We start from the raw sequence: 25,233 nt of genomic DNA on the forward strand, positions 1-25,233 counted from the left end.
TTTTAGCACGACAGTTTTATTACTCAGCATTGCCATAGTACACAAAAGAATTTGTGGAGGCGTAGCACTTGTTCTAACGGTAGATTATATTCAGCTTTGTACTGTTAGGGGTTCCAGGCTAGACGTCCCTGTTAATGGCCGTAATCTGGCAAGAAAGAACATGTCAAGAGATGAGGTATTTACACATATTCTGTATGATCGTATATTCAGTGTAGTCGACTTTGGAAGTACAGATCCCGACAAAAGTTTACGGAACAACAGAGCGAGGTATCTCTTGATCGGAGCGACACCCTAGCAATGAACGGGAGTGGGCACACTTACTGAGTGGTGCATAGAACACGCAGTCACCTGTGTGTAAGTATATCTGCTCCCTTTGAAGATATATGCCACTCCGGTGTTCCGTAAACTTTTGTCGGGGTCTGTACATTGAATATTACCCTTCGAGACCAGCCTTACGGACGCTATTACACTCCATAATTCGCGTGTTGCCATGCACCCTGGTCCAATGTAATGTGCATTATTAATACAGCGTAACGGTAATGTAGCCCACGCATCCCAAGTCTCGGAAATTTTGCTCTCCTCGTATCGGTCCGAAACTCTGCATGCATGCGAATACTGACAAAATTTGTAGATATCGGAAGAAAATATATATTTTGGAAAAAAAAATTATATATTTACACGCAGCTGAAGGTTGACATGGTAGGCACTAGTCAGCGACAGCATTTTATGAGTTTCCTTCACTTTTCACACTTCGAAGCAATTTTACGTAATGTCAGGTGTTTTACATGTGTTTTCATGTTGTTGTTGTTACGTAATGTCTGAGAAACTGTCCCCTTTTTGTTTTCATGCAGGCCACTGGACTCCTTGAAGAGCTCTAAACAGAACTCCGACCTGTCGTTGCTTCCTTCTCACCATAATTCATCCTCTCATATTAACCACTGTGAAATGGGGTAGTGTCCTGTGGCTACCACGGGGAAACATCCCATGTCATCATCACTTCTTCATTTATTGTTGTTGTTGTTGTCCCCAAAAGCTCTGCAAAAATGTTGATATGTCTACGGGTCGTTATTGTTGTATGCATAGAACCCTTTTTTTAGAAACGTAGAGAAACGCAAATAAATGTAGTACTTCTTTTCCTTTTAACGTTATTCTGTGGAAGAGCGACCTTACACTGACCTGCAGCGCATGTTTTTCGTTTCAGAATAGTGAATTAGCGGACTATGGACCTGCCGCTGACCCGCACGATGCTATCCATACATGTGCCAAGCTTGCGATTCGCGCAGTTCGAGACTCGCTCTGTCAAAATTTCGCGACTTGGGAATGCCTGGACAGGGGGCATCACATACTGTAACATCTAGTCATTTCACAACGGCCTGGTACACGGCATGTCGTAAGGTTATTCATATATGCACACAGTCCCCTTCGGTAATACGCTATGACAGTGTGTCTCTGGCTCTCTGCGCATGAGAGGAGGTAAAGTGTGGAGAGAGCACGTCACGTCTGTCCACTGATACAGGGCAGCAATGAGTGTGGTGCTCGTAGACCTCTCTTCAAGAGGCCCTTCACAGGAAACGACACGAGCGTCTCACGTTGGGCCGTCATCCCCTTATTTGGGAGAACGACCAATCAGGTCGCTCCCCACGCATGCGGGGAAAGAGGAAAACTGCGGCGCTGCGCAGACTTTTGACCTACTTGCATAGCGTATAGTCGTCGGTTTCACGCTTACACATTGAGTCCTAGTCGTAATACAAGAGAAAAAAAACTGCTTACATTCTTGTTGCTCTTCATCCACACGATCCAATGTCCTAAAAGCGCGCCCCAGCTTCTCCAAGAGTAAATGTTCTCTTAGTGACTGAAACGAAACACAGACGCTCGTCTCATATGACTGCAACGAACGGCGCAGCTTACGTGAAATTCCACAGTTACCGCTTTGGCCAACGCATCTTCCACGAGCGAGCGTTCTTCTGCTGCCTGCGATGGTCCGCTCGCTACAGCTTCTGCACGCCGTTTCCCATTGGTCCAACCGCGACTGTACTGAAATGTCTGTGAGGATGCAGTTGCCACGAAGAATATCAACACGAAAAAGCACGCTGCCGTTTGTTGATTCATGGCGATACTGAAACAAAAGAAACTTTGTCATTGTTATTTAAAAAAAAGTATGTAAAGAGATTGAAACACATATTTTACTGAAGAACAAGCTTTCGGACGGAGTCCGTCCTTCATCAGGTGCGATACATTGAACACTTGGTAGAGATATTTATACTAATGTACATCAGAGAAAGGGGACAGCGAAGGTGGTGAGGAGGAGATACAAATTCTTATTAGAGAGGACTCAGGGCGCGAAAACGAAAATATAAAAGAAAGCGATGTACAGTCGGAGTTTCTTTTATATTTTCGTTTTCGCGCCCTCAGTCCTCTCTAATAAGAATTTGTATCTCCTCCTCACCACCTTCGCTGTCCCCTTTCTCTGATGTACATTAGTATAAATATCTCTACCAAGTGTTCAATGTATCGCACCTGATGAAGGACGGACTCCGTCCGAAAGCTTGTTCTTCAGTAAAATAAATGTTTCAATCTCTTTAAATACTTATTTTATTCACTTGCGAGTGCTAGACTTCTCCCATTTTTGCCTGCTAGTTATTTTAAAAACGCAGAATTGGTCACTCATTTTTCACTATAAAAATATACTACGTACAATTTTTAATATGGAATAAGAACACGGCTTATACCGTATTTTAATTGTGCTGTCAAGTTAGCAAAATTTCGAGCTTTCCAGAGACGTTCTTTTTGTGTAACAAAACGCACTTCCTGATATTTTTTTCTATTAAACTTCAACTATTCTTCGTTGGTGAATTCTCAAATTATTACATGCTTGTGTCAAATCTCACTAATAGCACGAATTTTAATGCGAGACAAAAAGTATCTGATATATATCTGATTCTAATGCGCAAAGTGTGCTACGCGCCGGAGGTCATACTGTCACACCAAAACCCTGCCCAGAGCGGATATGTAAGGTGGTCGGCCGGTACCAGTTCTAAAGAAAGCAAATCCAAATGCTGTTCCCGGGGGCCGTTCCTATATTTGGTGACTGACAACGTGTGCGTATAAATTTGGATAGGCTACTTTACATCTAATTAATCACTGAAATAATTCAAAAGCGAAATTGTGGAAATACTAAGAAATTAAAATATTATCAGTAATATATATTATAACCAGTATATTAAAACATTAATATCAAGTAAATGAATAACATATACTTCCTCGAAGATGATAGTGACTAGACAGCTAAAGGTAGCAACACTCCAGTGTTCTCAGGGTGCTCATTGATTAACTAATAAACGGGAGCCTAGTCAAGTGATATACAACTGTAACGCAGAACCCACCCTCCCCCCCCCCCCCTCCGCAAAAAAAAATCCCCTCTGAAACCAAATCCTCGAAATAAAATTCCAGGTAACTTAACGAACAAGCCTACGTATATTCAATTCGATTATTCGCTTTTATTATGCTTCCCGATAACAACTGTTAAGTTTATGAGAGTGGTGCACCTTCACATCAGAACAAAAACAAAACAACCACACACATACACACACATAAAGAAATGACGATGAGACGGGGCTGATGCCGGCCAGCAGGCTGGGCACTGCCCCAGTGCCAATTGTAGATAATGGGAGATGAACACTCCCATTGGATAATACAACAACCCCAACATAATATGTAAATCATTAGGTATTTGGGAGGTTGTTACCAAAAGTTAAAAAGTGGACGTAGAATGTAAATATGCCAATGTTGCTAATTCGTGACTTTACGTCGCGAGACAACTATAATGCCAATCTCATTCTAATGATAGGCGCCTTTAGACGAGTTGGCAGACGATGCTGAATGGGGTTGATGTAGAAAACTCAACATGATCGCAGTGCATGTGAGGGTACATTAATGGAATATACTAAATGACAATAGTGGAATATCAAATGAAGAACTTTGCATAGAAAATGACACTCTTTTGCCTTCCATCGATCATCACTTTTCCTTCATTTATTTATTGTTGTTGAATTTGTTGTCGTTGTTTGCTTTCCATCGGTGAGCTAATGCTGGCAAACAAGTCTGTCAACCACTGAACAAACCAAGTTTGTTCAGTACAACGTTGATAAATATGCTACGTTATCCTACTAATGTGTCGATCGAGTAGGTAATACGAACTATGATCACGATGATTAAGACAAAAGTAAAGCAACCTACAAAGTGTGTGGTACATGGATGTGCTACATGTTCAATGCCTTTTTTATTACTATTATTATTCAACAAAGATTTTCTTATAAAAAAGCTGTGAGAGCAGGGCTGATACAATCTTGGCAGGCGGGTTATGCGTCCAGTCGGACATCCTGCAGGACAGTGTATGCAACGGCTGGACGACTAATTAGCTAAAATGCATTAATTAACTCATTAATTAGATGTTTTCTGAATAATGCGAGATAGCAGAATTGGAGCCAGTCATTATTCGAATCTATCGTCCTTATTAAACACCCTGAGGAGCGAATGTACGAGATATAAATTGCCAGATTGCGCTATGCAAATGAGCTGAAACCAGATCTACGCATTTTTCGAGCGCAGAAACGACGCGACCTTCGCCTTATCCGGGCGAGGAGCGGTCTATCTGGCGAACAGATTAGCGCCTACACTCTTAAAAATGAACTTCACCGCACAGCACGCTCCAAGCCAACCATAATCTCGAATGATATCGTTCCTGCCCTGATTTGTTGAAAACGGGAGGCGTACGCCGTTTTTGTGACACTTGTGCTGTTCATAATTTCACACACACACACACATATACTATATACTATAAACATATGAGATGGGGCTGATGCCGGCACAAAATTGTCACAAAAAATGGAGTACGCCTCTCGTTCTCAACAAATCAGGGCAGATAACGATATCATTTGAGATGATGGTTGGCTAGGAGCGTGCTATGCGGTTAAATTCATTTTTAAGAGTGTACTTCAATCAACTCCATCGCTCCGAAGCACGTGGCCCTCTCACATGGATTGCGTTTCGCTCTTTCCGCGCTCGAGTAGTGCGCATTTCTGGTTTCGGCTCATTTGCATAGTGAAATTTGGCAATTTATAGCTCAAGGTACGTTCTCTCCTCAGGGTGTTTAATAAGGACGATGGATTTTAATAATGATTGGCTCCAATTCTGCTATCTCACATTTCTCAGACATCTAATAAATAAGTCCATTAATGAATTTTAGCTAATTAGTGATTCAGTAGTTGCATACACTGTCCTACAGGATGTCCGCCTGGCCGCATAACCCGCCTGCCAAGATGGCATTAGCGCTGCTCTCGCAGCTTTTTATTTTAAAAAATCTGTGTCGAATAAAAAAAAAACACCCTATATGTGCTGCGTTATATACGATTCTATTTCTACTGGTGAAACTAGTGATGAAGATTTAAGAATTTCGAAACACGATGCAATGCAGGTTTGCATGGCAGGTATTGACGAATTTGACAGGTAAAGAAAACGCCCCTAATTATGAAAAACTCTGTTTTTGTTCTGTCATGACCACTATCATCATCATCCATCTCAATCTGCTACAGATGGACAAAAACATTATACACAGTTGACACGGTAAAACGCTGATCCACTAGCCAGAACTCAACAAGTGATCATCACACGGGCCCTTATGCAATTTGTATCAAACATTAAAGTGTTCCCATCCCGAGCAGGCAGACCTCACTCTTTTCCAACCCATTACGTCGCTCCCCAACCCCCTCCATTTAAGTGATGTTACAGTCATGGCTTACCTTCGGAGCGGTACGTGTAAAGCTCTCTTGTCCAAGCACAACAGCGATTCCCGCAGCTCTGTTGACTCCTTCCGGTGTTTCCCCCGCTTTTATAGGCAAGCTAGAGCCACCATCCGACTTGCAAATTCCAGTGCTGATTAGACTTCTCAACGCGCCCTCACCAATCCAGTGCAAGAAAGGCTCGTAGACTTACACATTCATTAGAATGCAGAAGAGGGCAAGCGCAAGTTCCAAGTGGACAAAGGTCCATTCGGCATTCCATTGCCTGCACTGTCAGAAAAGTGACATACTAATAATTACGTCTCAACTGACGCCAACTCTACACATTTTCGCCCATACGATATGTGCTTCATTGGTTATTCGAGGCGACGCGTGCCAAAGTTGTTGCCACAGCTTAAAAGGAGGAGGAGTTGCCTCACACGGAGTTACTCAGTAAAATGCGAGACGTGTGGAGCGTGCGGAAAGCGGATAATAGTCATATCTCTTCAGATCCAATACCTGATCCCACGTAATTGCTTGTTTTGCCTTAGAAAGTATTTCGCAGTTATTAACGGTGGCAAACGCCACGATGCACGGAACCGCGAAATGAATGTGCCGTAGAAATGTTCTTGCTGTTGCCAGTGAACGGCGATTTAAATGTTCCATTCAAGGCATTTTGTGCATCAAAGAAATTTACGTTGCTGGTATCAGATAAGCGATTCTGTGTTACTTTTCTTCTTCCCTGTTGTCTCAGAGGAGGCGTAAATTTTGCTCAGTGACAGAGAAAAGAAAAAATGAGTACAGTACGGTAAATAGATACATTCTTAAAAATGAACTTCACCGCATAGCACGCTGCTAGCCAACCATCATCTCGAATGATATCGTTATCCGCCCTGATTTGTTGAAAGAGGGAGGCGTACGCCTTTTTTGTGACACTTATGCTGTTCATAATTGTCACAAAAAAGGCGTACGCCTCCCGTTTCCAGCAAATCAGGGCAGATAACGATATCACTCGAGATTATGGTTGGTTAGGAGCGTGCTATGCGGTGAAGTTCATTTCTAAGAGTGTAGGTCTTACGTTCTCGGGCTATACCCGATTCCCCCCCCCCTCCGATTATTCCCTCCCGATTCTGTTTAAGGCCAATTCGGGTTAAACCCGATTTCTCCTCAAATTCCAAAATGACTTATCAGGTTGTAACACGTACCACGTGCACTATTTACTAGCAATTTATACGAATGCGTGATGTAGATATTATTTGAGTGCAACAATAAGTATGCGAAGCACATTTGATGTTACAGCATGTGGTGCTGGTCCCTATAAATCGCGAGGTAGCTATGTTTGACCAATATATGCAATACATGTATATGCTTCGTTTGTGTCTCCGTCTTTATTTGTTACCTTCCTCAGACTCAAGGAAATGGCTGTTCTACAATATATGCACTTTAGCCGCGGACGGCTTGCTGGACAGAAAGCAAAGCATAATAACCAGATAACACTCGAATGTATCAGTAGCACCCGATTTTCCCTCCCGAATCCGGTAAAGCCATTTATCCCGAAAAAGTCACACCCTATAAAATAGAGGAGCGGTTCTATCTGCTTCTTACAGTCTGAACTAATGCAAAATCGATAAGCGGTTGTGATTCAGTAGATAAACAAGGAATGGATGCACTATTCATAGATAACTGAATGCGGACCATGGAAAAATAGTAATCCCGTCAGTATTGTGGAAGAGTACCAAAACAGTTGTACGTCCGTCCTTTGACTGGGACACCATAACCCCAAACAGGGACAGCTAAGTGGGGATACCAGAAACACATTGGTTTGTTGGATATCACAAATGCATAATAATGTGAAGGCGTAGTATCCGATACCTGTAAGAACTCCCAAGCAGTTCCGATGGTGAAAGTGGTGGGAGTATCATTATTTAACAAGCTTTATTTTCTGTCGACATGGCGACATGTCGCTTGGAGGAACGAAGAGAAGCTGATTGTGCGCCCTTGGGCCGACTTCATAAAAAACTGTGCCGACATTTACCTCAGAGCGTCTGAGGGAAACCCAAGGAAAACATGCAGACAGCACAGCCAGTGCCAGAATTCCAACCGCAGGGTAATAGCTTCGCAGGGAACAGTTTCAGAGTAGATTTCACTCTGACACGCGTTGCTTTTGCATCCCTCCGCATTATACAGTGGCATACATCGCGTGTATCTTTCAGAAACTGGGCGCGGTGCAATCAAAGTCCGATGACAGAAAATGCTCGGAAAAGGCTCGATGACGGGATGCTCGGCAACGTTGCAACGTGGGAACCGCAAATGCGCAAAAAGATCAAAGGGTTCACATTACTGGCGCCAACTAACGACTGAACTTAGCCGAAGGACAAATGACAACACAGGAACCCCAAAAATATGCACCCGTCCCTATACTCTTTTCAGTGGACACCGCCATATTGAAAGCGCAAATCCGTCTCGCCAGGGGAACACGTTGATAACAGTTGATCGCATAAAGAAGGAAAGCACACGGGTGTGCTTTTCCTCTCTGGTATGGGTGTGCTTTCCTTCTCTCTGGCTTGTGCTATCGGCAAAAGCGCTAGGTGTGAGGCTGGCTGGAAAACCGTGTATACGAGATCTGTGCTTTTAGTCTCTTCTCTCTTTCGTGTGCTCTTTTTGCGCCTTCCCATAGCCACCTGCTATTGCTCCCATCTGCTTCGGTGCGCCTCGGCACTTCGCTGGTGACAACCCTGGCATTCAAGGTTCACATGCGTATTGTTGTCCCTCAGGGTAATAATTAGGCCTACGAAAGGCATGCCCTACAAACCACCGAAGAATGACCTTAAAATAATTTGCGACAATGAAATGTGTGTTTGAAATGGATTGCTCTCATGAAGGTAACAGATGTTAGGCATGGATATTTTGCAGCGTGAAGCGCGACGGAGCAAGAAAGAGCGTTCATTACGGAGCTAGTTGATCTGAAGAGATAAGCGAAACATGCGAATCCGCTCCGGATTGACCAGTGAACAGGCATTGATGGCAAGTTCCACATGTCGGTCTGGACTCTGGAGCGAACACTTCAATCCACTACAGATCTAAATAATGTGGCACGAAGGGACCCAATTCAAATACACCTCTGGAAAACAACCGCGCCCCAGCTGAGAGCTTGGCGGAAGTCGTCGCGTACACCCGACAAACTCAGCGAGTCGGCCCACTGCTCGCTGTTGGTTTGCATCGCAAGATGCGGAAGTGACGACTGTACTTTGTTGGAGTTCTGGTCCAATCCAAGCTTTCTTGGCGGAGCCAGAAAGAGCGCTCCATCATGAAGCTAGTTGATCTGAAGAGATAAGCGAAACACGCGAATCCGCTCCGGATTGACCAGTGAACAGGCATTGATGGCAAATTCCATACGTCAGTCTGGAGCGAACACTTCAATCCGTCTACAGATATATATAATGTGGCACGGAGGGACCCAATTCAAATCCACCATTAGAAAACAATCGCGATGCAGCTCAGAGCTTGGCAGAAGTCGCCGCGTACACCCGACAAACTCAGCGAGTCGGCCCACTGCTCGCTGTTGCTTTGCCTCCCAAGACGCGGAAGTGACGACTGTACTTTGTTGGAGTTCTGGTCCAATCCAAGCTTTCTTGGCGGAGCAAGAAAGAGCGCTCCATCATGAAGCTAGTTGATCTGAAGACATAAGCGAAACACGCGAATCCGCTCCGGATCGACCAGTGAACAGGCATTGATGGCAAATTCCATACGTCGGTCTGGAGCGAACACTTCAATCCGCTACAGATCTAAATAATGTGGCACGGAGGGACCCAATTCAAATCCACCACTGGAAAACAATCGCACTCCAGCTGAGAGATTGGCGGAAGTCGTCGCGTACACCCGACAAACTCAGCGAGTCGGCCCACTGCTCGCTGTCGCTTTGCCTCGCAAGATGCGGAAGTGACGGCTGTACTTTGTTGGAGTTCTTGTCGAATCCTAGCTTTCTTGGCGGAGCAAGAAAGAGCGCTCCATCATGAAGCTAGTTGATCTGAAGACATAAGCGAAACACGCGAATCCACTCCGGATCGACCAGTGAACAGGCATTGATGGCAAATTCCATACGTCGGTCTGGAGCGAACACTTCAATCCGCTACAGATCTAAATAATGTGGCACGGAGGGACCCAATTCAAATCCACCACCAGAAAACAATCGCACTCCAGCTGAGAGATTGGCGGAAGTCGTCGCGTACACCCGACAAACTCAGCGAGTCGGCCCACTGCTCGCTGTCGCTTTGCCTCGCAAGATGCGGAAGTGACGGCTGTACTTTGTTGGAGTTCTTGTCGAATCCTAGCTTTCTTGGCGGAGCAAGAAAGAGCGCTCCATCATGAAGCTAGTTGATCTGAAGACATAAGCGAAACACGCGAATCCGCTCCGGATCGACCAGTGAACAGGCATTGATGGCAAATTCCATACGTCGGTCTGGAGCGAACACTTCAATCCGCTACAGATCTAAATAATGTGGCACGGAGGGACCCAATTCAAATCCACCACTGGAAAACAATCGCACTCCAGCTGAGAGATTGGCGGAAGTCGTCGCGTACACCCGACAAACTCAGCGAGTCGGCCCACTGCTCGCTGTCGCTTTGCCTCGCAAGATGCGGAAGTGACGGCTGTACTTTGTTGGGGTTCTCGTCGAATCCTAGCTTTCTTGGCGGAGCAAGAAAGAACGCTCCATCATGAAGCTAGTTGATCTGAAGACATAAGCGAAACACGCGAATCCACTCCGGATCGACCAGTGAACAGGCATTGATGGCAAATTCCATACGTCGGTCTGGAGCGAACACTTCAATCCGCTACAGATCTAAATAATGTGGCACGGAGGGACCCAATTCAAATCCACCACTGGAAAACAATCGCACTCCAGCTGAGAGATTGGCGGAAGTCGTCGCGTACACCCGACAAACTCAGCGAGTCGGCCCACTGCTCGCTATCGCTTTGCCTCGCAAGATGCGGAAGTGACGGCTGTACTTTGTTGGAGTTCTGGTCCAATCCAAGCTTTCTTGGCGGAGCAAGAAAGAGCGCTCCATCATGAAGCTAGTTGATCTGAAGACATAAGCGAAACACGCGAATCCGCTCCGGATCGACCAGTGAACAGGCATTGACGGCAAATTCCATACGTCGGTCTGGAGCGAACACTTCAATCCGCTACAGATCTAAATAATGTGGCACGGAGGGACCCAATTCAAATCCACCACTGGAAAACAATCGCACTCCAGCTGAGAGATTGGCGGTCGTCGCGTACACCCGACAAACTCAGCGAGTCGGCCCACTGCTCGTTGTCGCTTTGCCTCGCAAGATGCGGAAGTGACGGCTGTACTTTGTTGGGGTTCTTGTCGAATCCTAGCTTTTTTGGCGGAGCAAGAAAGAGCGCTCCATCATGAAGCTAGTTGATCTGAAGACATAAGCGAAACATGCGAATCCACTCCGGATCGACCAGTGAACAGGCATTGATGGCAAATTCCATACGTCGGTCTGGAGCGAACACTTCAATCCGCTACAGATCTAAATAATGTGGCACGGAGGGACCCAATTCAAATCCACCACTGGAAAACAATCGCACTCCAGCTGAGAGATTGGCGGAAGTCGTCGCGTACACCTGGCAAACTCAGCGAGTCGGCCCACTGCTCGCTGTTGCTTTGCCTCGCAAGATGCGGAAGTGACGACTGTACTTTGTTGGAGTTCTGGTCCAATCCAAGCTTTCTTGGCGGAGCAAGAAAGAGCGCTCCATCATGAAGCTAGTTGATCTGAAGACATAAGCGAAACACGCGAATCCGCTCCGGATCGACCAGTGAACAAGCATTGATGGCAAATTCCATACGTCGGTCTGGAGCGAACACTTCAATCCGCTACAGATCTAAATAATGTGGCACGGAGGGACCCAATTCAAATCCACCACTGGAAAACAATCGCACTCCAGCTGAGAGATTGGCGGAAGTCGTCGCGTACACCCGACAAACTCAGCGAGTCGGCCCACTGCTCGCTGTCGCTTTGCCTCGCAAGATGCGGAAGTGACGGCTGTACTTTGTTGGAGTTCTTGTCGAATCCTAGCTTTCTTGGCGGAGCAAGAAAGAGCGCTCCATCATGAAGCTAGTTGATCTGAAGACATAAGCGAAACACGCGAATCCACTCCGGATCGACCAGTGAACAGGCATTGATGGCAAATTCCATACGTCGGTCTGGAGCGAACACTTCAATCCGCTACAGATCTAAATAATGTGGCACGGAGGGACCCAATTCAAATCCACCACTGGAAAACAATCGCACTCCAGCTGAGAGATTGGCGGAAGTCGTCGCGTACACCCGACAAACTCAGCGAGTCGGCCCACTGCTCGCTATCGCTTTGCCTCGCAAGATGCGGAAGTGACGGCTGTACTTTGTTGGAGTTCTGGTCCAATCCAAGCTTTCTTGGCGGAGCAAGAAAGAGCGCTCCATCATGAAGCTAGTTGATCTGAAGACATAAGCGAAACACGCGAATCCGCTCCGGATCGACCAGTGAACAGGCATTGACGGCAAATTCCATACGTCGGTCTGGAGCGAACACTTCAATCCGCTACAGATCTAAATAATGTGGCACGGAGGGACCCAATTCAAATCCACCACTGGAAAACAATCGCACTCCAGCTGAGAGATTGGCGGTCGTCGCGTACACCCGACAAACTCAGCGAGTCGGCCCACTGCTCGTTGTCGCTTTGCCTCGCAAGATGCGGAAGTGACGGCTGTACTTTGTTGGGGTTCTTGTCGAATCCTAGCTTTTTTGGCGGAGCAAGAAAGAGCGCTCCATCATGAAGCTAGTTGATCTGAAGACATAAGCGAAACATGCGAATCCACTCCGGATCGACCAGTGAACAGGCATTGATGGCAAATTCCATACGTCGGTCTGGAGCGAACACTTCAATCCGCTACAGATCTAAATAATGTGGCACGGAGGGACCCAATTCAAATCCACCACTGGAAAACAATCGCACTCCAGCTGAGAGATTGGCGGAAGTCGTCGCGTACACCTGGCAAACTCAGCGAGTCGGCCCACTGCTCGCTGTTGCTTTGCCTCGCAAGATGCGGAAGTGACGACTGTACTTTGTTGGAGTTCTGGTCCAATCCAAGCTTTCTTGGCGGAGCAAGAAAGAGCGCTCCATCATGAAGCTAGTTGATCTGAAGACATAAGCGAAACACGCGAATCCGCTCCGGATCGACCAGTGAACAAGCATTGATGGCAAATTCCATACGTCGGTCTGGAGCGAACACTTCAATCCGCTACAGATCTAAATAATGTGGCACGGAGGGACCCAATTCAAATCCACCACTGGAAAACAATCGCACTCCAGCTGAGAGATTGGCGGAAGTCGTCGCGTACACCCGACAAACTCAGCGAGTCGGCCCACTGCTCGCTGTCGCTTTGCCTCGCAAGATGCGGAAGTGACGGCTGTACTTTGTTGGAGTTCTTGTCGAATCCTAGCTTTCTTGGCGGAGCAAGAAAGAGCGCTCCATCATGAAGCTAGTTGATCTGAAGACATAAGCGAAACACGCGAATCCACTCCGGATCGACCAGTGAACAGGCATTGATGGCAAATTCCATACGTCGGTCTGGAGCGAACACTTCAATCCGCTACAGATCTAAATAATGTGGCACGGAGGGACCCAATTCAAATCCACCACTAGAAAACAATCGCACTCCAGCTGAGAGATTGGCGGAAGTCGTCGCGTACACCCGACAAACTCAGCGAGTCGGCCCACTGCTCGCTGTCGCTTTGCCTCGCAAGATGCGGAAGTGACGGCTGTACTTTGTTGGAGTTCTGGTCCAATCCAAGCTTTCTTGGCGGAGCAAGAAAGAGCGCTCCATCATGAAGCTAGTTCATCTGAAGACATAAGCGAAACACGCGAATCCGCTCCGGATCGACCAGTGAACAGGCATTGATGGCAAATTCCATACGTCGGTCTGGAGCGAACACTTCAATCCGCTACAGATCTAAATAATGTGGCACGGAGGGACCCAATTCAAATCCACCACTGGAAAACAATCGCACTCCAGCTGAGAGATTGGCGGAAGTCGTCGCGTACACCCGACAAACTCAGCGAGTCGGCCCACTGCTCGCTGTCGCTTTGCCTCGCAAGATGCGGAAGTGACGGCTGTACTTTGTTGGAGTTCTTGTCGAATCCTAGCTTTTTTGGCGGAGCAAGAAAGAGCGCTCCATCATGAAGCTAGTTGATCTGAAGACATAAGCGAAACACGCGAATCCACTCCGGATCGACCAGTGAACAGGCATTGATGGCAAATTCCATACGTCGGTCTGGAGCGAACACTTCAATCCGCTACAGATCTAAATAATGTGGCACGGAGGGACCCAATTCAAATCCACCACTAGAAAACAATCGCACTCCAGCTGAGAGATTGGCGGAAGTCGTCGCGTACACCCGACAAACTCAGCGAGTCGGCCCACTGCTCGCTGTCGCTTTGCCTCGCAAGATGCGGAAGTGACGGCTGTACTTTGTTGGAGTTCTTGTCGAATCCTAGCTTTCTTGGCGGAGCAAGAAAGAGCGCTCCATCATGAAGCTAGTTGATCTGAAGACATAAGCGAAACACGCGAATCCGCTCCGGATCGACCAGTGAACAGGCATTGATGGCAAATTCCATACGTCGGTCTGGAGCGAACACTTCAATCCGCTACAGATCTAAATAATGTGGCACGGAGGGACCCAATTCAAATCCACCACTGGAAAACAATCGCACTCCAGCTGAGAGATTGGCGGAAGTCGTCGCGTACACCCGACAAACTCAGCGAGTCGGCCCACTGCTCGCTGTCGCTTTGCCTCGCAAGATGCGGAAGTGACGGCTGTACTTTGTTGGAGTTCTTGTCGAATCCTAGCTTTCTTGGCGGAGCAAGAAAGAGCGCTCCATCATGAAGCTAGTTGATCTGAAGACATAAGCGAAACACGCGAATCCGCTCCGGATCGACCAGTGAACAGGCATTGATGGCAAATTCCATACGTCGGTCTGGAGCGAACACTTCAATCCGCTACAGATCTAAATAATGTGGCACGGAGGGACCCAATTCAAATCCACCACTGGAAAACAATCGCACTCCAGCTGAGAGATTGGCGGAAGTCGTCGCGTACACCCGACAAACTCAGCGAGTCGGCCCACTGCTCGCTGTCGCTTTGCCTCGCAAGATGCGGAAGTGACGGCTGTACTTTGTTGGGGTTCTCGTCGAATCCTAGCTTTCTTGGCGGAGCAAGAAAGAACGCTCCATCATGAAGCTAGTTGATCTGAAGACATAAGCGAAACACGCGAATCCACTCCGGATCGACCAGTGAACAGGCATTGATGGCAAATTCCATACGTCGGTCTGGAGCGAACACTTCAATCCGCTACAGATCTAAATAATGTGGCACGGAGGGACCCAATTCAAATCCACCACTGGAAAACAATCGCACTCCAGCTGAGAGATTGGCGGAAGTCGTCGCGTACACCCGACAAACTCAGCGAGTCGGCCCACTGTTCGCTGTCGCTTTGCCTCGCAAGATGCGGAAGTGACGGCTGTACTTTGTTGGAGTTCTTGTCGAATCCTAGCTTTCTTGGCGGAGCAAGAAAGAGCGCTCCATCATGAAGCTAGTTGATCTGAAGACATAAGCGAAACACGCGAATCCGCTCCGGATCGACCAGTGAACAGGCATTGATGGCAAATTCCATACGTCGGTCTGGAGCGAACACTTCAATCCGCTACAGATCTAAATAATGTGGCGCGGAGGGACCCAATTCAAATCCACCACTGGAAAACAATCGCACTCCAGCTGAGAGATTGGCGGAAGTCGTCGCGTACACCTGGCAAACTCAGCGAGTCGGCCCACTGCTCGTTGTTGCTTTGCCTCGCAAGATGCGGAAGTGACGACTGTACTTTGTTGGAGTTCTGGTCCAATCCAAGCTTTCTTGGCGGAGCAAGAAAGAGCGCTCCATCATGAAGCTAGTTGATCTGAAGACATAAGCGAAACACGCGAATCCGCTCCGGATCGACCAGTGAACAAGCATTGATGGCAAATTCCATACGTCGGTCTGGAGCGAACACTTCAATCCGCTACAGATCTAAATAATGTGGCACGGAGGGACCCAATTCAAATCCACCACTGGAAAACAATCGCACTCCAGCTGAGAGATTGGCGGAAGTCGTCGCGTACACACGACAAACTCAGCGAGTCGGCCCACTGTTCGCTGTCGCTTTGCCTCGCAAGATGCGGAAGTGACGGCTGTACTTTGTTGGAGTTCTTGTCGAATCCTAGCTTTCTTGGCGGAGCAAGAAAGAGCGCTCCATCATGAAGCTAGTTGATCTGAAGACATAAGCGAAACACGCGAATCCACTCCCGATCGACCAGTGAACAGGCATTGATGGCAAATTCCATACGTCGGTCTGGAGCGAACACTTCAATCCGCTACAGATCTAAATAATGTGGCACGGAGGGACCCAATTCAAATCCACCACTAGAAAACAATCGCACTCCAGCTGAGAGATTGGCGGAAGTCGTCGCGTACACCCGACAAACAAAGCGAGTCGGCCCACTGCTCGCTGTCGCTTTGCCTCGCAAGATGCGGAAGTGACGGCTGTACTTTGTTGGAGTTCTTGTCGAATCCTAGCTTTCTTGGCGGAGCAAGAAAGAGCGCTCCATCATGAAGCTAGTTGATCTGAAGACATAAGCGAAACACGCGAATCCGCTCCGGATCGACCAGTGAACAGGCATTGATGGCAAATTCCATACGCCGGTCTGGAGCGAACACTTCAATCCGTCTACAGATATATATAATGTAGCACGGAGGGACCCAATTCAAATCCACCACTGGAAAACAATCGCATTCCAGCTGAGAGATTGGCGGAAATCGTCGCGTACACTCGACAAACTCAGCGAGTCGGCCCACTGCTCGCTGTTGCTTTGCCTCGCAAGATGCCGAAGTGACGACTGTACTTTGTTGGAGTTCTTGTCGAATCCTAGCTTTCTTGGCGGAGCAAGAAAGAGCGCTCCATCATGAAGCTAGTTGATCTGAAGACATAAGCGAAACACGCGAATCCGCTCCGGATCGACCAGTGAACAGGCATTGATGGCAAATTCCATACGTCGGTCTGGAGCGAACACTTCAATCCGCTACAGATCTAAATAATGTGGCACGGAGGGATCCAATTCAAATCCACCACTGGAAAACAATCGCACTCCAGCTGAGAGATTGGCGGAAGTCGTCGCGTACACCCGACAAACTCAGCGAGTCGGCCCACTGCTCGCTGTTGCTTTGCCTCGCAAGATGACGAAGTGACGACTGTACTTTGTTGGAGTTCTTGTCGAATCCTAGCTTTCTTGGCGGAGCAAGAAAGAGCGCTCCATCATGAAGCTAGTTGATCTGAAGACATAAGCGAAACCCGCGAATCCGCTCCGGATCGACCAGTGAACAGGCATTGATGGCAAATTCCATACGTCGGTCTGGAGCGAACACTTCAATCCGCTACAGATCTAAATAATGTGGCACGGAGGGATCCAATTCAAATCCACCACTGGAAAACAATCGCACTCCAGCTGAGAGATTGGCGGAAGTCGTCGCGTACACCCGACAAACTCAGCGAGTCGGCCCACTGCTCGCTGTTGCTTTGCCTCGCAAGATGCCGAAGTGACGACTGTACTTTGTTGGAGTTCTTGTCGAATCCTAGCTTTCTTGGCGGAGCAAGAAAGAGCGCTCCATCATGAAGCTAGTTGATCTGAAGACATAAGCGAAACACGCGAATCCGCTCCGGATCGACCAGTGAACAGGCATTGATGGCAAATTCCATACGTCGGTCTGGAGCGAACACTTCAATCCGCTACAGATCTAAATAATGTGGCACGGAGGGATCCAATTCAAATACACCACTGGAAAACAATCGCACTCCAGCTGAGAGATTGGCGGAAGTCGTCGCGTACACCCGACAAACTCAGCGAGTCGGCCCACTGCTCGCTGTTGCTTTGCCTCGCAAGATGCGGAAGTGACGACTGTACTTTGTTGGAGTTCTTGTCGAATCCTAGCGTTTTTGGCGGAGCAAGAAAGAGCGCTCCACCATGAAGCTAGTTGATCTGAAGACATAAGCGAAACACGCGAATCCGCTCCGGATCGACCAGTGAACAGGCATTGATGGCAAATTCCATACGTCGGTCTGGAGCGAACACTTCAATCCGCTACAGATCTAAATAATGTGGCACGGAGGGATCCAATTCAAATACACCACTGGAAAACAATCGCACTCCAGCTGAGAGATTGGCGGAAGTCGTCGCGTACACCCGACAAACTCAGCGAGTCGGCCCACTGCTCGCTGTTGCTTTGCCTCGCAAGATGCGGAAGTGACGACTGTACTTTGTTGGAGTTCTTGTCGAATCCTAGCTTTTTTGGCGGAGCAACAAAGAGCTCTCCACCATGAAGCTAGTTGATCTGAAGACATAAGCGAAACACGCGAATCCGCTCCGGATCGACCAGTGAACAGGCATTGATGGCAAATTCCATACGTCGGTCTGGAGCGAACACTTCAATCCGCTACAGATCTAAATACTGTGGCACAGAGGGACCCAATTCAAATCCACCACTGGAAAACAATCGTACTCCAGCTGAGAGATTGGCGGAAGTCGTCGCGTACACCCGACAAACTCAGCGAGTCAGACCACTGCTCGCTGTCGCTTTGCCTCGCAAGATGCGGAAGTGACGGCTGTACTTTGTTGGAGTTCTTGTCGAATCCTAGCTTTCTTGGCGGAGCAAGAACAAGCGCTCCATCATGAAGGTAGTTGATCTGAAGACATAAGCGAAACACGCGAATCCGTTCCGGATCGACCAGTGAACAGGCATTGATGGCAAATTCCACTGGTTGGTCTGGAGCGAACACTTCAATCCGCAACAGATTTGCATAATGTGGCACGGAGGGATCCTGTTCGAACGAACCTGTGGAAAACAATCGCGCACGAGTTGAGATTTTGGCAGAAGTCGTTGCGTACAGCCGACAAACTCAGATGGTCGACTCACCGCTCGCTGTTGCTTTGCCTCGTAAGATGCGGAAGTGACGACTGTACTTCATTGGAGTTCTGATCGAATCCCAGCTTTCTTGAACGAGCAAGAAAGAGCGCTGCATCATGGACATAGTTCATCTGAAGATACCAACGAAACACGCGGACGCGCTCCGGATCCACCAGTGAAACAGGAATTTCACTGGTCGATCAGTGAACAGGCATTTCAATCATGAACTTAAAAGCGCTAAAACCAGAGGAGAAGGCGAAAACACACACGACGAGTTCAATTTCTCCTCGTTTTTTCCTGACAAACAAACAAGCAAACGCACGAATAATTTTTATATTTACAATATTTATTTGCGTGTTTCTTCGTCTCTTCGTCTGGTTTTAGCGCTCCAATTTTATGATGTCCTGCCAACAGGCCCCACTCGAAGTTCTATAGGCATTTCAATGCCTGTTTCGCTGTTCGATCCGCAGCGGTTCGCGTGTTTGGCTGGTCTATTCAGATTAACTAGCTCCATGATGGAGCGCGCTTTCTTGATCCGCCAAGAAAGCTTGGATTGGACCAGAACTCCAACAAAGTACAGTCCTCACTTGGGAATCTTGCGAGGCAAAACGGAGGTGGGCCGACTCGCTGAGCTTACCAGGTGTACGGAACGAGTTCCGCCAAGCTCTCAGCTGGTGCGCGGCTGGTTTTCACTGGTGGATTCGAACTGGGTCCCTCCGTGCCACATTATGTGGCTGTGTAGCGGATTGAAGTGCTGGTTCCAGATCGACCACTGGAATTTGCCATCAGATCATCCATGGGTAATTCAAGCCTCACAGTGCTCTCGTTTACCGTGCTACAGAACGGCTGCTGCTGTGAAGATTGATGGCGAATTCTACTGGTCGATCTACAACGGGTTTTGTTATTATTCTTTGATTGCTTCGCGACAGAGAATGCCTGTTTCACTGGTCCGATACGGAGCGGATTTGCGTGTTCGGCTGGTCGCTTCAGATCAACTAGCTCCACGACGGAGCGCTCTTTCTGGCTCCGCCGAGAAAGTTCGGATTCGGCCAGAATTCCAACGAAGTACATTCGCCACTTCCGCGCCTTAGGCCGACTCGCTGAGCTTGCCGGGTGTACGCAACGACCGGCCCCAAGCTCCTAGCAGAAGCGCGGCATTTTCTTGTCTTTCTTTTTTTTTTTTTTTTTTTTTTTACGATGTTGGATTCGTATTGGGCTTCTCCGTGTCAGGTTTTGTTGCTCTGTAGCAGATGCAGGTGAAAATAAATTGCACATGTGTTTCGTACTCTAACGTAGGCCTGCATATCACATGCCTCTCTCAGAAAAAACAACATTTACGCACAATTCATAGCCATAGTTGTAGCACAAGTATTTACCAGTACTGCAGACGATGTGCGATTGACGTCTCCACCCGAAAATATCTGTTGAAGATGTATTGCTAGGGCGGATGAATCCCCGTTCATATGTGGGTGTGTAGCATAGCAAAAAAAAATTCTTTTTGTTTTCTTTTTTTAATGTGGGAACACCCTGATTAGTTTACGCGGTATTCTCGATGGGCCTCTGCCTTTCGTTTGCTCCATTTTTAGATGAAAATGCTTTCCATGGCCATTTGCTCGTCGACATTACGAGTTACTATTCCCTTTCTAAGCCGCTCCACTGCTACAGCCTTCGTAGAAGCACATGACATTTGTACGGGCTGACCTGTACTGGCTGAATGACTGACTGACCACCAATCAAGTATAAGGAAACTTTTAAGACGAATGAATTGTGTCTGTACAATCGAGTTGGTTGCAGTTATGTGGACATTGAATTGGATTGGATTGGTTATGGAGATGTTAGTCCCGACCCAGTCAGGACTGGCTACTCCAAAACGCGTTGGTGGGTGGAAAAATAGAGCCAGAAAGAAGGGAAAAACCAAGCAAACAAACAAACAGGAAAGAGGTAGAGTGGGCCAAGCAGGAGAAAGCATAAAGGAAAACGGGAGAAAGGAAAAGGGGGGACGTTAGGCACAGAGAAACACTGACTGGTTCATAATGTCAGATACCGCGCGAACACAGTGTCACAGAAGTTGTCACAAAGTGTCAAGCAGGTTCGAAGCGGTAAGGAAGTTGAGAAGAGCGCACAATGCCGTCACATTCCTAATGCCATCAACCAATGACTCATACCAGAGGATGTGAACTTTTGCCTCGCAAAGTCTGTGTTCTTTCGTCAAATTATTATTACTTTGGAAGAAAACAGCGGAAGGCATCATGTTCCCACACACAAGGACGCGCGAGGTGGATCCTCTTCGTCTGGGCTGGTGAGGGACAAAGCAAGGGTTGGCAAGGGAAAGGCAGCTTCGGAGAACGACCACTTAGTCGAGATGAGAAGAGACTCTGGCTAATGAAATTAAGAGAAGACATCGACGCGCCTAAGGAGTGCAATCACAAAACGGTCATCGCGCGCCCGCGCAAGTCGCGCGTCTCGAACGCGATCCGCCGGCTAAATTTGTTCGTGAACTCGGTATCGGTGTTTATATGCAGTGATACTTGGAAAATGACTTTTTCATTTCCCGGCACTTACATTCTCGGGGAAATAGAAGACAGGCATACAGACCAGTAAGGATAAACGACAGATATACATGCTTTCACCACAATTCACGGTAAAACCGTTGCGCTCATATGGAGCTTTGTTCGGATTATTTCTGCTGTCTGTTGCTTTCCCTCGCAAGTTACACTAATGCTCAAAAATTGAGGATATTGTGAGACACAAGAAAATGTCACACAACAATAAATGATTGATCATGAAAAATATGCCATACCGATCCTAAGGGCCATATGTTCCCTCAGCCGACCGATTGCGGGACTAGCACGAGATAAGAGCATGTGGTACTTGACAGGTGATTAAAGCAGAGGCCAGAGTTGTCGAAGAGAGCTTGCGTTGTGCGTTCTGGCAACGTGGCAATGCTGTATATCAAATGGATATTCGGCGAACCCATATGGATGACGTTTTGCGGGGCAGAATCATCGGTCGTCTCGAGGCTGGCTAAACCCAGATGGCAGAGTCCTAGGAGCTGCATGGCACTCAAAGTGTCATTTCTAGACTTTGGCCGCGGCGGATCCAAGGATGGAAATCTGTCTCAGCGTTTTAGTTCAGGACGTCCGCGGAGTAGAACGACGCAGCAAGAACACAAGCGGAGCACAGCAGGACACCGCGTCAGCGACCTTTCAGCTGCTACAAAGACCACAGTTTCCAGTCATACTGTGTACAGACGACTAAGCGAACGCAGCCTGTATGCCACAGGCCAGCAAGATAAGACCCGTTAACTGCAGTCCATCGTATAGCCCGTGTAGCCTGATGCAGGAAACATCGTGCTTCGACAGCAAACCAATGGGTCTGTTATTCACTGACGAATCCAGGTTTAGCCTGCATAGCGATACACGCTATGTCTTCACCTGGTACTCGGCATAGTGCCTCCAACATCCTTGAACACCACCGTTTTGGTGGCAGTGGTATTGTGTGGGGAGACAATGTTAGGTGCACGTACATCTCTCTATGTGTTTGAACGAGGAACTGTCACCGGTCAGACGTTCCGCGATCCCAAGTGGAAATTGCCGACTGCCAACCATCGGCCAGTGGTCGGTTTTTGGTCGGCAAGCGACTTAGTCGGCCACTGCACCTTTGACCAACGTCAGTGTGATGTCCCTCACAGTGTTGTTGCCGAACGACGTTGGGCCGAGAACGTTGTGCGGCAATTTGCGGGCGTGCTATTGAGAGTTTGGCATAATAGAGGCGGGCCAATGTCGGCCCTGCACTGCAAACAAACTCGAAAACAATGCGCTGCTACTCACACAAAAGAAAGAAAAGACGCTTTGACGGTTGGCAAAAAGTCGGATGACAGTTCTCTAACGACAACTGAGTATGAATAACGTCCATCCAACGTCGGGCCTACTGCTCTATGACTGTGTGGCCCATGGTTGGGCCATCAATAAAAATAGATTGCTGGCCAGGGGGAAGCCAGGGAGACCCCGAGCTGCAACCAATCTCATGTTGTATGCTGGCACTACCTTGGCCCCATGTCGTTTAGGTCGGCCATGTACGTTGGCCCAACCTCCAGCAGATTAAGTCGGGCCGCGTTAGGCAAATGTCAATCCCCGACCTTGGCCCGGTCACTTTTTCGTAGGTCGAGCCGACAACTTTTAATCTGACACCGTACATTGGGCCGACTTAGTGCCGGCGTTGTTGGGGATGTCACCCACAACAGTATGTCCGACTATTCAGAGCTGCATCGGGACCTGAATTTCTTATTACGGATGGAAGCGTATGAAAAAACGTGCTTGGCCCAAGGTCGGCTGAGAGGAGTTCGCCAACTAAGCCAACCTTGACCCTAGCTAAGACAACATGGTTGGGCCGAGCTTGGGGATTGACAATGGCCTGAGACTGGCCATCCATTGGCCACCAACATTGGGCCAACCTGGCCAACGCTGACCCATATATGGCCCTATCACGGCCCAGTGAGAAATTTTGCATGACAACGCCACTTCCCAGCGGGAAAAGCAATATTGGCGAAACACTGGGCCTACGTCTGCTTCCAACCTAAAAGTTGTCGGGCCCAGCTTGCAAAAAAAAGCTTGGGCCAAGGTTGGGGATTGACAATGGCCTCACTCGGGTCGATTTAGCCGGCACAAGCTCGGGCCAATGTACAGCGCCGACCTGACAGATGTAGGGCCGATGTCTGGCTAATAAGGAACCAAGCTTGGGCACTGATTTGGTAAACGTGGGCCCTATACCATGGAACAACACCTGTGCATGGGCCAACCACGGCCCGTTGCAAAAAAAAATGCATGACCGAACTCACTGAATTCTCTCGCGGGGTAGGGTAACGGCGAGGGGGAGAATCGTAAAAGCTCGCAATACACCCGAGATCACTAGAATCAAACAGGTCAGTATAAAGAAAAGAAGTTGCATTTCTTTCCTGAGGAAGAACAACATAGGTCTGTCTTGCGAGCTTCCACAAATTTGAGAGTCCTGCTCGCGTGTGAGTCAAAATGAAGGGTGAGGTGTCTAAGTTTAATTTGATGCGTACACAAACAACACTGAAATGAGGAATTGCTTGTAGTATTAGCTCACCATGAAGATAATGTCTCTGTTTCTCACTGCTTTTGGTTTGAGATAATCACTTGGCCAATCGAAAGTTGAACTTATGCAGTGCTACACCATTCCGCGTTCACTCTCCCCGAGGCAACATACCGAGATTGAACCAAGCTTGGCAAGAGCTTGGCTAGCCAACCCAGCCGTGCTTGGCAAGTGCTTGGCAAACGAGCTCGGTATAGAACTTTCTTGCTACACATCTGTCCTGGCCGACGGCTTGCCAAACCTCGCTCTGCCTATCACAATGCAACATATAGAGGACGTTAGAGGACACTTTCTCTTTTTTCATATGGCGTATATGACTCTTCTGTGACAGTTTCAACGACTACAACAGAGTCTACGTGACTGTCTCAATCTTAGGTAATATGTGTACTCCCGAGAACTGATTGAAATCGTCATAAAGAGACCTCATTGGCCATGCACTTACCTTGGTACTACGTGAAGATGAGTTCGGTAACCGACTGACGGCAAGCTACGGTGGCGTCTCGTCGGCACGGGCTGTTGGCCCAACGTCATTGGCCGGTACTTGCCGACGTAGTTGGCAGTTAACGTTGCCCAGACTTCAGAACATGACTGGCTGGCCGACTTAGTTGGCTGCCAACTGGTCCCCGACTTTCTGCCGAGAATCGGCCGTCGGCCAATTTCAATTGGGACCCCCATGGTGTGCGTTATGCATCGACATGCATTATACATCAGACATTTTCCCAATTCTGCTAATTTTCGGAGGTGCACGTTATGTGCACCCTAAAATGTGGTACTAAAGATGCTTCCTTGTCTGAGGATTTCCATTCCTTTGCGGTTTTCATTGTACAGCCTGTCATTGAGGAAGGATTACTCAAGTAATTTGTTGATCTACTGAAAATCAGATGATCACTGTGGACAAAAACCGTGGCTGGAGCTGTAAGAAATGACCTGAGAACATTCATGACCATTCTGCTGGGAGTTGCTCTTCTTATCCAACGTTCTGGAGAGAAACACACACATGGTATAAAAAGATGCAATGCACACAATAAGCGTATCCACTTCGAGCTGCCATGCTAAGTCTCTTGCCAGTTCTGTAGCACTAACACTACGTTTGCAAGTCATAGGAACTTGCTCCATCTAGTCTAAAGTTTGTTCCAAGTGGACTGTTACCTGCGAATACAGGGGAATGAGACCAGCCCTCCTCGTGTAGTGGGGAACCTTTTTTGAGTTATCAAACCACCATCCAGCTCTTCTGAGACTCGTGTCAAATGTGTCGATACAAGAAAAGCACCCTCAAAAAGCTCATTTATACATACTAA

General features: G+C 47.8%; 1 protein-coding gene across 1 annotated transcript; it reads right to left on the minus strand.

The window, feature by feature from the left end:
* LOC135397450 (pro-corazonin-like) lies at positions 1-24,433 on the minus strand. Its single transcript, XM_064629057.1, has 5 exons — positions 24,378-24,433; positions 5,799-6,068; positions 1,909-2,116; positions 1,771-1,852; positions 1-145 (listed from the first exon to the last, which is right to left on the minus strand). The coding sequence occupies exons 3-5, from the start codon at positions 2,107-2,109 to the stop codon at positions 132-134; spliced, it is 297 nt and encodes a 98-aa protein (XP_064485127.1). The 5' UTR covers positions 2,110-2,116; positions 5,799-6,068; positions 24,378-24,433; the 3' UTR covers positions 1-131.
* Between the last annotated feature and the right edge of the window lie 800 nt (positions 24,434-25,233).

This window comes from Ornithodoros turicata, chromosome 1 (assembly GCF_037126465.1).
Source record: "Ornithodoros turicata isolate Travis chromosome 1, ASM3712646v1, whole genome shotgun sequence".
Taxonomy (NCBI): Eukaryota; Metazoa; Arthropoda; class Arachnida; order Ixodida; family Argasidae; genus Ornithodoros; species Ornithodoros turicata.